The sequence below is a fragment of the Macaca thibetana genome, chromosome 10 (assembly GCF_024542745.1).
Source record: "Macaca thibetana thibetana isolate TM-01 chromosome 10, ASM2454274v1, whole genome shotgun sequence".
Taxonomy (NCBI): domain Eukaryota; kingdom Metazoa; phylum Chordata; class Mammalia; order Primates; family Cercopithecidae; genus Macaca; species Macaca thibetana.
The window spans coordinates 45881542-45895080 of NC_065587.1; the positions used below are offsets into that span (position 1 = coordinate 45881542).

General features: G+C 39.6%; 1 protein-coding gene across 4 annotated transcripts in view; it reads left to right on the plus strand.

Moving 5' to 3' along the window:
• Positions 1–13539, plus strand: part of BCAS1 (brain enriched myelin associated protein 1) — a 127579-nt gene that overhangs the window by 32386 nt on the left and 81654 nt on the right. For all 4 annotated transcript variants that reach the window (XM_050746529.1, XM_050746528.1, XM_050746530.1 and 1 more), the window contains exon 4: positions 8773–9353. In XM_050746529.1, the coding sequence (XP_050602486.1) occupies positions 8773–9353 (581 nt within the window). The remainder of the gene's footprint in view (positions 1–8772; positions 9354–13539) is intronic.

Genomic DNA, 13539 nt, shown 5'->3' on the forward strand with positions numbered 1-13539 from the left:
TATCCATACTAAGGAATATTGTGCACCTACTTTAGAAGATAAGATGGATTTGGAGCTACTGACTATGAGGACCAAGTATAATGTACAAAAGTAATCAGAAAATATGTCTATTGTGATCAATTTCTATAAAAACAACAATGACAGATACAGTCCCTGTTTATGTGTATCTGGGATGCTTACACATGTTTGCGTGAGTATAAACAAAGTTCAATATGCTACATCAGGTTGCAGATGTTATTTATCTGACAATGAGGGTGGAGGATAGAGACAGGAAAAACAAAGGGTTCAACAAAACACAGATTAAATGTACATTATTATCAGATTTACAAAAAAAAAAAAAAGCAAAAGACCAAATTAAACATCTGATGTGTCTTTAAATAAAAATATTGGCTCGTGTTGGAGCAAAGGCTGGTTTTGCATTTGAATGAACTTTGCGTATTCCAGAGTTTGTAGCACAGGAATGACAGGAAATACATGACCAAAGAAAAGAGTGGAAATGGTGAGTGTCACCCTCAGTCCTGCCCCACAGTATCCGATCATCACTGCCGCTTTTAGAGGATGCTTTCTGAAGAGCACGGGAGTAGCAGTACCTTTGCCTGCATTCCATTTGAATCCAGCATTTCTATCACTAAATGTCCAGACATGTTGTATAAAGCTGATAGTTAAGAATTCTACCACGATGTTCCAAAATCCCATCCTTTTATTTATGCTAGAATTTCTTGGCAAAGACATTCTGGCTTTTTAATGTACAGATGAAAACATGAAATGCGATCATTCAGTGAAAGTTTCAAATCTAACATCTTCCTCCAAGCCATAAGTATCTGCCACATGTACCCTGACTTTAAGACCTTTAAAACAACAAATGCATTTGCACAACATAGAAAGCCACAGCTGTTCGAAGTGTGATTTGACTCTTGCAGTATGACCATTAAAGGGTCATTTTTGCATCAGTTTTTGAGGTCTTCATGAAGTTTTGAGTTTTCCCAAAGGCCTACCATAGTCCTTTGATATTCTAATGCAACTCTCTTTTGAAGAACTTACTGTGTTGTGTCGTCCACTTTTGCGTCTTCCGTGATCTGTTTTAACTTTGCCAGATGCTTGTCCAACCACAGTCATGTGTGTGATCTGAGCAGCTCACCAGTGTTACAAGACTCTATAAACCCCTGCATTTTTTGCAAGATTTGCAATTTCCCTTTGCAATCAGTGTGTGTATGTCCACTTTATCCTGAATCCTGACAGATCAGGCTATTGATGCATAGGACGGTGTTGCTTGCATAGGAAGAGATGATTGGGTGGTGAATAATGTTCATACATGGACACTTTGTAAATAAAATCGTAATGTCAGTTTCTGCTTTCCTCTTTAAGCTGAAGGCTTGGAGGATTTGGATAATGTATTGTCAGAGAAAAGGAATTCCATCCAGCACAACATCAGTCTCTTCTCGGAGACTCAGTTTCCCGACCTGTTCACTGGCATGCCCTACTACGGTTACAATCATGGTCCTTTGCGGAGTGTTTTCTAGGCTGTGCCTCAAGCTCTGTACTTGCTGCTTCACCCACGTTACCTGGCTTAATCCTATTGTCTAGCACTATGGGAGACACTGGAATGCAGCTGTAAGCAGAGAAGACCAAGTCCGGGTCCACCTGGGGCTTCAGGTAGTGGAGAGGAAACAAGTGAAGAAGAAATTAATGGGATTATTTTAGAGAGTGATGAATCCTCTGTGGAGTCTAGAGAATAAACGGTGTGAGCAGGAGGGGTTACTTCAGATGGAGGAGTCAGGGAAGGCCTGACATGACCTAAGCTTGAATGATAAGAAGGTAACCATAGGAAGATCTTAGTGAAAATATTTCCAGCTTGAAAGAATAACTAGTGGTGAGGGCTGCAGGTGGAAAATGCTGGTATGTTGAGAGGTGTGAGGAAAAACAGCACAAGCTGGAGTTCTGGAGGGTGTGGCCCATGGTAGAGAGTTTGGATTTTTGTTTTAATTTTGTGAGGCCCTTCTTTGGATGATTTTATGCAGATGAATGACATAATCTAATTTTTATTTAAAACCCACAATATATAGATATCAATGTTTCCCAGATGTGGTAAAACAGAGGGTTTTTTCCCCCTCTTGTGCATAATTTTTTCTTGGGTATCCACTAATTCTATTAACTAAACTTTGTCTGCTTTGTTCATCTTCCCTTCCTTCTGTTTCTTCTTTCTCTTCTGTTCTTGCTTTGGATACCACATGTTGTTGGGAGTTTGAACTTTGGAATCAGGCAAACGTGGGTTCAAATACTAAATCTACCAGTCATTAGCTGGACAAAGTTAGAAAACTGACTTGAGTTTTCAGAGCCTCAGTTTCCCGACCTGTAAAATGGGAGTGATGATAGTACCTAACTTGTAGATTTGCTGTTATACTTAAATAAAATGTTTCTTGTTATAGACATTTATCCAAATAAATAAATAAAATGTTATACATAAATACAATGCCTCTTGTTACATACATTTATCCTAATGCTAGGAAACAATCCATGAATGTTAGCTATTGTTTTTACAGCTTGATATCATCAGGCTTTGTGTCCCACCCAAATCTCATCTTGAATTTAATCCCCATAATCCCCACGTGTCAAGGGAGAGACCAGGTGGAGGTGATAGGATCATGGGGGCAGTGTCCTCCATGCTGTTCTCATGAAAGTGAGTGAGTTCTCACAAGATCTGATGGTTTCATAAGGCGCTCTTCCCCCTTCATTTGGCACTTCTTCTTGCTGCCTTGTGAAGAAAGTTCCTTGCTCCCCCTTTGACTTCCACCATGATTGTAAGTTTCCTGAGGCCTCCCCAGCCATGCTAAACTGTGAGTCAATTAAACCTCTTCCTTTATACATTACCCAGTCTTGGGCAGTTCTTTATAGCAGGATGGAAATAGACTAGTACACAGCTGTAGCAAGTGAAAGTTTTAGCTTTGGCACATGAAAAAAAAAGATAATTCTTCCTAAGAAGTTTTGACTATTGTAATACAAACGTGTGTATGCATGTATGTTTAAATATATAACTAGAACTCTGATGAAGCAGCTTGTTTTGACTAGAATATTTGGTACTTTGAAAATTATAAACATTTCTGAAACTTGCTTGGCCCGGATACTTATGCTTCTTACAATAAATTGATTTATATCACTACTGTTTTTAAAAGTCTTCCTAGAAAAATCAAGTTTGTAAATTAAACTATTGGAATAATTCCTTTCCTTATGGCTTACATTTAAAAATACAAAATAGTAATTATATTAGTAATATATTAGTATAACAAAAATGACTACTGTTTACCAAACACCTATCATCTACCAGTCTGCAGTAAGCACTGTCTGGGCAATATTTCATTTAATCCTCAGAATCACCCTCTGAAGAAGGCACTGTTATTTTCATGCCCATTTGTAAGAAAACTGAGGCACAGAGACAGGAGACAACTTTCCTGGGTTATCCATTTAAAGAGTGAGCAGTTTAGAGCCAAAGCCAGGTTCCTCTGATCCACAATCCAAGTTCTTAACAATTACACAAGGATGGCACTGGAAGTAAGTTTTTAATCACATATACAGATAAAATGACTGTCTTTTAAAAAACATGCAGCACAAAGTATTTTTCTACACTAAGAAAATCAAAAATTTCAACTCTACCTTCTAAATATTTTGGAGCTGCTATTGTCATTCTTACTTGATTTCTTTTAAATTTTCCTTAAATTCTTTGATGTTTTTAAAAATGAAAAGTAACATCTCTTTGGTATGTCATCTTTTTGCATTTTTTTAACTTTTAAGTTCAGGGGTACACGGGCAGGTTTGTTATATAGGTAAATTTGTGTCATGGGGGTTTGTTATACAGATTATTTCATCACCCAGGTATCAAGCCTGGGTGATGAAATAGGTATTATTAATACCTGGGTTATGAAATAATATCTATTAGTTATTTATTTTTCCTGATCCTCTCCCTCCTCCCACCCGCCACCCTCCGATGGACCCCAGTGTGTGTTTCTCCCCCTGTGTGGCCATATGTTCTTATCATTTAGCTCCCATTTATAAGTGAGAACATGCAGTATTTGATTTTCTTTTTCTGCATTACTTTGCTAAGGATAATGGCCTCCAGCTCCATTCATGTTCCTGCAAAGGACATGATCTTGTTCTTTTTTATGGCTACATAGTATTCCATGGTGTACATGTACCACATTTTCTTCAACCAGGTTATCATTGGTGGGTATTTAGGTTGATTCCATGTCTTTGCTATTGTAAATAGTGCTGCAATGAACATATGCATGCATGTATCTTTATAAAAGAATGATTTCTATTTTTTGGGTATGTACCCAGTAATGGAATTGCTGGGTGGAATGGTATTTCTATCTTTAGGTCTTTGAGGAATTGCCACACTGTCTTCCACAATGGTTGAACTAATTTACACTCCCATCAACAGTGTATAAGCATTCCTTTCACTCCACTACCTCACCAGCATCTTATTTTTTGACTTTTTAATAGTATCATTCTGACTGGTATTAGATGGTATCTCATTGTGGTTTTTGATTTGCATTTCTCTGATGATTAGTAATATTGAGCTTTTTTTCATATGCTTGTTGATTACCTGTATGCCTTCTTTTAAAAAATGTCTGTTCATGTCCTTTGCCCACTTTTTTATAGGGTTGTTTAGTTTTTCCTTGTAAATTTAAGTTACTTACAGATGCTGGATATTAGACCTTTATCGGATGCCTAGTTTGCAAACATTTTCTTCCATTCTGTAGGTTGCCTGTATACTCGGTTGATAGTTTCTTTTGCTGTGCAGAAGGTCTTTCATTTAATTAGGTCCCATTTGCCAATAATTGCTTTTGTTGCAATTGTTTTTGATGTCTTTGTCATGAACTCTTTGTCCATGCCTATGTCCTCAATGGTATTGTCCAGGTTGTCTTCCAGGGTTTTTATAGTTCTGGGTTTTACAGTCAAGTCTTTAATTCATCTTGAGTTGATTTTTGTATATGTTGTAAGAAAGGGGTCCAGTTTTAATCTGTGTACGGCTAGCCGGTTATCCCAGCACTTTTTATTGAATAGGAAATCTTTTCCCCATTGCATGTTTTTGTCAGGTTTGTTGAAGATTAGATAGTTGTAGGTGTGTGGTCTTATTTCTGGGTTCTCTATTCTGTTCCATTGGTCTATGTGTCTGTTTTTGTACCAGTATTATGTTGTTTTGGTTACCGTATCCTTGTAGTATAGTTTGAAGTCAGGTAGCATGATGCCTTCAGCTTTATCCTTTTTGTTTAGGATTGCCTTGGTAGTAATTCAGGCTCTTTTTTGGGTTCCATATGAATTTTAAAATAGTTTTCTCTGGTTCCGTGAAGAATCTCAACAGTAGTTTAATAGGGATAGCATTGAATCTATAAATTGCTTTGGGCAATATGGCCATTTTAATGATACTGATTTTTCCTATCAATGAGCATGGAATGTTTTTCCATTTGTTTGTGTCATCTCTAATTAGCAGTGGTTCATTATTCTCCTTGTAGAGATCTTTCAGCTCCCTAGTTAGCTATATTCCTAGGTATTTTATTTTTTTTGTGGTGATTGTGAATGGGAGTTCATTCCTGATTTGGCTCCTGGCTTGACGGTTGTTGATGCATGGGAATGCCAGTAATTTTTGCACATTGATTTTGTATCCTGAGACTTTGCTGAAGTTGTTTATCAGCTTAAGAAGCTTTGGGGCTGAGACTATGGGGTTTTCTAGATATAGGATCATGTAGTCTGCAAACAACAATAGTTTGACGTCCTCTCTTCCTATTTGGATGCCCTTTATTTATTTCTCTTGCCTGATTGCCCTGGCCCAGACTTCCAATACTATGTTGAATAGGAGTGGTGAGAGAGGTCATCCTTGTCTTGTGCCAGTCTTCAAAGAAAATGCTTCCAGCTTTTGCCCATTCAGTATGATGTTAGCTGTGGGTTTGTCATACATGGCTCTTATTATTTTGAGGTATGTTCCTTCAATACCTAGTTGATTGAGAGTTTCTAACGTAAATGGATGCCTAATTTTATTGAAAATCTTTTCTACATCTGTTGAGATAATCATATAGTTGTTGTCTTTAGTTCTGTTTCTGTGATGAATCACATTTATTGATTTGCATATGTTAAACCAACCTTGCATCCCAGGGATAAAGCCTACTTGATCATGGTGGATAAGCTTTTTGGTGTGCTGCTGGATTCAGTTTGCCAGTATTTTGTTGAGGATTTTTGCATTGAAGTTCATCAAGGATACTGGCCTGAAGCTTTTGTTGTTGTATCTCTGCCAGGTTTTGATATCAGGATGATGCTGGCCTCATCAAATGAGTTAGGAAGGTCTCCTTCCTACTCAATTTTTTGGAATAATTTCAGTAGGAATTGTACCAGCTCTTCTTTGTACAACTGGTAGAATTTACCTGTGACTCCTTCTGGTACTGGATTTTTTTATGGTTGGTAGTCTATTCCAGATACCTGGATGTAAGGAATTTATTCTCTTTCAAAGCAACATATTGGTACTTTAAAATAAAAAAGGCTGTCCATGGAAAGTACTTTGTGTTTTTCAAAGACTTTTTCTCTGACTATAACACTCTTACTTACCACTAACTCCTTTGCTTTCCAGCCAGTGGGTAAGGAAGAGAGGAATTAAAAGGAAGGAAATAAGTTGGTGCTCTTGGCAGTTTGAAAAGCCCTTCCCTGTTTTGAATCTTAGCATTTCCCTTTTTGTCAACCATTCTCTCTTCCCCTGGCATGGACCATTCCCACAATTCATTTATACTCACTCTGACACTTCAGCCTTACTTGCTAACTTTATACCCTGATGCATCCACCTATCACTTACTTATTCTTCCTCTTTTTTTCTTCTTTAGTATAGTATTTGCCATCATTACGAATTCCTGAATCACAGAAAAAAAGGTTAAGAAGAGCTAGAAGATCAATGTGCTGACAGGGTGATTTCCTTCAGGTTCAGGTTTATGAGAAACCCCTAACATTCATCCCTTGGCTTGCCCCAGACGATTTCTTCCCTGTCCTTCAATGCTTAATCCAGCTCACTCTTCCCCCTTTTTTATTTGTTCTTTAGTCTAGACACTGCGAGACACTAGAGTTTGGCAAAAATAATTGCTAATGGAGGCACGTGTGTGTGTGTGTGTATGTATTTCTCACTACATATTAATGAGCAATATGAATAGATCAAAGAAATCTCAATTCTTCCCTTTCTTTTTCTGTCTTCCTGCAAACAGATATTGAAAAGTGTCTGACTACAGATGTATCAAGCAAAATGCAACGTTGTCAAAGGCATGTGAGAAACCTGAAAAGATAGCACAGTATCTGTCAATTATAAAGCACCTATTATGGAAAAGGCATTGTGCCAGATCCTGTGCATGACTTTTCTTCTTTAAGCATTACAACAGCCTTGCAGGAGACTATCAATATTCCCATTTTACAAATGAAGAGATTCAAAGATTTTTGGTGATTTACCCATTATCACACAGCCTATCAGTAGAGAATCTTCATCTTTAACTGGGATCCCAACATTCTTGGTGTTCTTTTTTTCCTGAATATTACACTCATTTATAATAGGGTCCTAGAAAAGAAGGACCCTTTTATCGTTAATTTAGGTCAAGGCAGAGGTCAAAGGAGAAAGGGTGGATGTTGGAAACAGTGCCCTTCCCTGGAAGGGTTGGCGCCTATACCCACAGACACAGTCTTGGCCAGATAACGCTACCCCTTTAATTCCACACTAGCCTGATGTCTAATTTGCCTTCTTGTGTAGACATCTGCTCTTCCAGCCTTTCAAAGAGAAACCTTCTGAGTACTGTATTTTAAAAATATTCCCATATTCTTAACAGTCTATGCTAATACAAGTCCTTGGTAAGACAGAGAGAGCATGAACTTAGAAGTCAGATTTCTGCCTGAAGCCAGACTCTGCTGCTTACTAGCTTACTGGGCAGCCAGGGGAGGGTATACTAACCTCTCTGACTGTCAGTTTTCTCACTCATGAATAATGATAATAACTAATGTTTGTGATATTTATTAAGCACTTAATATATTCCAGACACTGTTGTACTTGCTTTAAGACTATTAACTCATGTAATCTTTGTACAAAATTACGAGGTAGATTCATTATCCGTCTCCATTTACCAGAAAGTTGAGGTACAGAAAGTTAGATAACCTGGATTCAAACAGACATTTCGGCTCAGTGCTTCTGAAACGTGATTTTGTCCTCCAGGGGACGTTTAGCAATGCCTAGAGATATTTTTGGTTGTCATGATTGGGACATGTGACTGGCATCTAGTGGGCAGAGGCCAGGGACGCTGCTAATCAGCCTGTGATGCACAGGACGAACCTTCATATCAAAGAATAATCTGGTTTCAAATGTGAGTAGCGGTGAGGTTGAGAAACCTTGTTCTAGCTCCAGAACCCAAGCTCCTAATTGCTGTACTGCCTCCCGGTTGACATCGTGACAATATGCTGCTCACAGAGTTCTTACGAAGATAAAAGAAGATTAATTAACATTGACTGTCACTCATTCCACACCTGGCAGCTAGTGACTTTCCATTAAGTAGCTTTCCCTCCTCACCAACCTTGCCTTCTCCTCTCCCAAGAAAAGCAGGGTCCAGGGAGATCTGGAGAGCTAACTTCTACCTTTCAGAATGACCAGAGAACAACACAGTTCCAGTTTGCAGTATGGCTTTTGTATAAAAAATGTCTGGAGTCCGTTATTAGTGCCTGAATTTCCCAGCTTGGCTGAATAACCGCTGTTTATGTTTATGTTTACAGTCGACTTGGGAATAAGTGTCAAGACGGATAATGTGGCCACTTCTTCCCCCGAGACAATGGAGATAAGTGCTGTTGCGGATGCCAACGGAAAGAATCTTGGGAAAGAGGCCAAACCCGAGGCACCAGCTGCTAAATCTCGTTTTTTCTTGATGCTCTCTCGGCCTGTACCAGGACGTACCGGAGACCAAGCCACAGATTCATCCCTTGGATCAGTGAAGCTTGATGTCAGCTCCAATAAAGCTCCAGCAAACAAAGACCCAAGTGAGAGCTGGACACTTCCGGTGGCAGCTGGACCAGGGCAGGACACAGATAAAACCCCAGGGCACGCCCCGGCCCAAGACAAGGTCCTCTCTGCCGCCGGGGATCCCACACTTCTCCCACCTGAGGCAGGGAGAGCAGGAGGAGAAGCTCCCTCCAAGCCCAAGGACTCCAGCTTTTTTGAGAAATTCTTCAAGCTGGACAAGGGACAGGAAAACGTGCCAGGTGACAGCCAGCAGGAAGCCAAGAGGGCAGAGCATCAAGACAAGGTGGACGAGGTTCCTGGATTATCAAGGCAGTCCGATGATGTCCCTGCAGGGAAGGTAAGTGTGCCAAGGTGTATCCACTTGGTTCTGAACACATGCTCGGGGGCACTGATGGGATAAGACCACTGCACATATGCAGTCAGTCACCCTGGGCCTAGGCAAGGTAGCAAGCTGTTGACCCCTCTAGAACAAATAGCACATTGTAGCAGAGTGTCACCCCGATGTTTCTCTGGGTAGAAACATCTGTATGAAGAACAATAACAGCTGTGGCATCTGTTTTATGTAAAAGAAAAGAGGAGGTGAGTTACATGCAGATGAATTTGTCCATCCATTTTTCAAAGGCGGAAGTAGACGGGTTGCATTTACGATCAATAGATTCTGGACGGAAAGGCATTAGTGGAATAAAAATGGTTCCTAAAAGATGCTACCTAGTCTCTGTAGTCTGTTGACATGCAGACTTTTGTTGGAACACATTTCCTTTCTTACTCTTAATGGCCTGAATTGATATTAACTATCTTTTGCACTATGGTATGTGTTTGAATAAAGAGATTTTACAGCTCTGGGCAGACTCTTTAATGTACTAATTCTTTTCCAACAAAGAGGAGCATAATACCTTTGTAAAAATTAGGGGGATTTTTTGTTTGTTTGTTTTGGAGTTTTTGTTTGTTTGTTTTGGTTTTCAAAGAAGGTATGTCACTTTTTTCCCTGAGCAAACAAAGGCAAGCTCTTTTTGACACTAAAAAGAGCATTTGCTTTTAACCTTGAGAGAGCTTGTTTGTATTCAAGGCAGGAAAAGAACTCCTTAAAACAAGAAGGAAGTAAAATTTGATACATTATAGGTTTAGGGCGTGCATTTCCTTGGTTAACAGACTTTTAAAATAACAATTTTTTCAAAACTTGGGAATAAAGTTAAGTGCCACTAGCAGACTTTAGAGCCAGGAAAAAATTGGACGAACTCCGAATATGTTTGTCTTAATAACAATGCAACTTTGCACTTCCGAAGTGCTAATAATTACACTTGCTGTCATTTATCGAAAATGTTCAATGTGCCAGGCTCTACTCTAAGCACTGTATGTAAATTATTTTCCTTAATGAAGATGAGTATCATGTTAATCTGTGGTTTTAATGCATCCAGGGTGCTGTGAAGAATTACATTATGAAGACTGGGCACCACTGAACACTCTGGAGGGTTAGAATTGGGAAAAGATAGTCGGGATCATGTGTTTTAGGCTCTTACTGTCAGCATTCTTATGGTTTCTATACATTTTGACTCAGAGCTTATTTCCAACATGTCTTTCAGAGTTTAAAAATTTTCCCTTCAAACACGCACTTTCCAGTTCGAAAAGCCAGTTGAACAGCTTGCCATGTAATGTAAAGTGAGTCTCCAAATGCATCCAGGCATCTGCTCCTTACTGAGTGTGACACTGGGCCAGGCACAGGTGAGGCACAGGGATCACAGTGGAGAGTGAGACACAGAGGCTCCGCCCTGGTGGAGCTCACTGTTCGGTGAGAGAAGTGAATAAAGAAACCTGCAATTGCAATGCAAGATGCCAAGTGCTGTGCTGTTGGAGCAGAGAGTGGGGGAAATGCCAGACGCCAGGAGAACTGGGCTCCATGGCGCAGGGAACATTCCATCAAATGCATGAACCGGGACCTGAAAGTTAACGTGTACAGAGGCGGTAAACTGGTCATCAATATTCCTGCATAAGGGAAAAACTGCTTATTACTTGTGCCTGAGTGGGGAAACCATTCTCATTATTGGTCATAGACTTCTAAAGCCATTTGAGGTTGTGATTTTTTAACAGTCATGTGTTTCTTTTGCTTGGGCATCCAAAGCCTATCCATTGGCTGAGTTAGGAGAAGATTGAGTTATTTATGGAAAGACAATGAAGGAATGTGTTTTACTCATCTTTGCACAGGTGTCCAGTGATTCATCCAAATCCCCATCTTAATTAAGTAAACCAGTTCAGCATAGGATAGCCAGCCCTCCAATGTACTCAGCCATAAAACCTCAACACACTCAATCTATTTCTAGTCTAAGAAAAGCGAGGAAAAGTTTTGGAGTTGTGATTTATTAACTCAGCTTTCTTTATTGAAAAAGAACTCTTAGGGACAGAACCTCAATTTGAGTGGAATGTGTTCCAAAATGAGATTTGAGTCAGAAAATGGGAGCTTGTGTTGGGAACATGGCAGGTATCTAATATAGCAAAGCCCTTGTGTAATATTTTCAAGTTACAATGATCTCTCAGAAGACCCAAGAATTGTAACTGTCTTCCTTTCTGAATAAGTGAATTCGCTCCCTCAGATTCACCAATGAAGTCTGAATCTGATTTTGTTACATTACAAATTTCCATTTTTTTCAGTGATATTGAAATTTGAAACACTGAGTGCCCACTTTGTACCATGTACATATAAAACACAGAAAAGTTATGAAATAGCCATTTCTCCCTCAGCCTGTGAACTTGTGGATATCCAGATGCATATGCCTGCGAAGATTTTTAACAACAACAACAAAACAGCCTTCTGATTGTCAAGGTTTCTTATCTGACTCCCGGCTGCATAGTTCTGTATTTAGCGGGAAAAAAAGCAATTGTTCTATAAATGTAATGAGACAATCCAACCCTCAGAAAGTAACATGAATAAAACTTCTCAATCAGTGGCTTTCTTGGTGGGAGTACCACATTGTGCATGGATGGACGTCAGTGTATTGATTCAGAATTCTTAGGGTGAATTATGCCTTGGGCTCAGCCGCGTCCACTGCCCCCCTCCAGAAGCCCTTCCCCCCACTCTTATGGCTTGCTCCCTGCTGGATTGGAATTCCAACCACAAACCCACAGAGCTGTGAATTAGGAGAAAGATGCCACCATTTCATCCTGGGGGAAACACACAAATCTTCTGTGTTTTCAGATCGACAATCTTATTTTTGTGCCTTATAAAACTACATTCAGGGCATAGCATAATTAAAACAAGGCAAGAATTCATGAACAAATGAAGCATTTACTACATAGGCCAAAGAAAAGATAAATTATATGCCTGAAAGGTTTCACTGAGCTGTGATTCACACAAACCAATGTGTTGGCAAGGATGAGGTTTTTTTTCCCTCTCCCCACAACAACTGAACCAGAGCTGTAAGATATGCATTTAAAAGATTCATCACACACAAAAAATAATCACATAATGCAAACTTGACTTTTATTGGTTAAAAATAAAACCCACCAAATTTCTGTTATCAACACAGTACTTCCAGAGTTGTATTTGTGTTGAGTGGGGGTGTGGGGTGCTTAAAGTGTTGCCAGGCAGAGTTTCATAAGATTGAAGAATATCTTTTTTCTTTTAAAAAATGTAATTAAATCCTACAGGCATTACTTTAGCACCAGCCTTGTGCAAGGCATTTGAAAAATAAATCATGTTTCTAGACTTTCAAGGAGTGTATAATCTAGTAAGAGACATAATATTTTAAGAGACATTGTGATAAGTGCATCAGTCCTCAGGTTGGCTCAGGCTACTAATAATAAGAACAATATTCTGTGCTTTCACTTCCCTTCTTTTTTCTCTTGAACACACTCCATTCAGGCTCTTGTCACAGCCGCCATGATGTTGCAAATTCCCCACCATCACCCTGGTTGCCAAATCCTATAGATCTCTGTCTTTGTCCTAGTAGATCTGACCTGCAAGTTGAATCTGACACAGTGAGTGGGTGGGCCACACCTCACTGCTTGAAACAGCATCCTTCCACCTCCCTAGCTACTTTTCCTTCATCTCCTTTGCAGGATCTCACCCTGTAAATGTTGGACTTCTCCAGGGTTCACTTCTTGGATATCTCTAACTACGCTTATTTCCTTGAAGGTTTCCCTCAGTCCCAAAGGTTTAAATACTGCTATGGGTTGGCAAGTTCCACATTTACATCTCTAGCCTGGATCCATCCCTGAAGTCCAGACATGAGTCTCAGCTGCCTCCTCTTCCATGTGTCTGCTTGAATTTCTACATCCCCACTTGGCTGCTCACTGAGTATCTAAACTCTAATGTGTCCAAAATGGAACTCTTCATTCATCACCTAACAACAATAAAAACAAAATGCCCACCGGTTTCATTCACAGGGTTGTCCCTCTCAGGGCATGACAACTTCATCCTGCCTCTACTGTTTAGTGGTAGAATTGGAATTCAAGAACCAAGGTCTCCAGAGTCCTTTTCTACATGGCATTTAGTGTGAATTAAACGTAAGCATCATAGTCAGGTAGCCTAG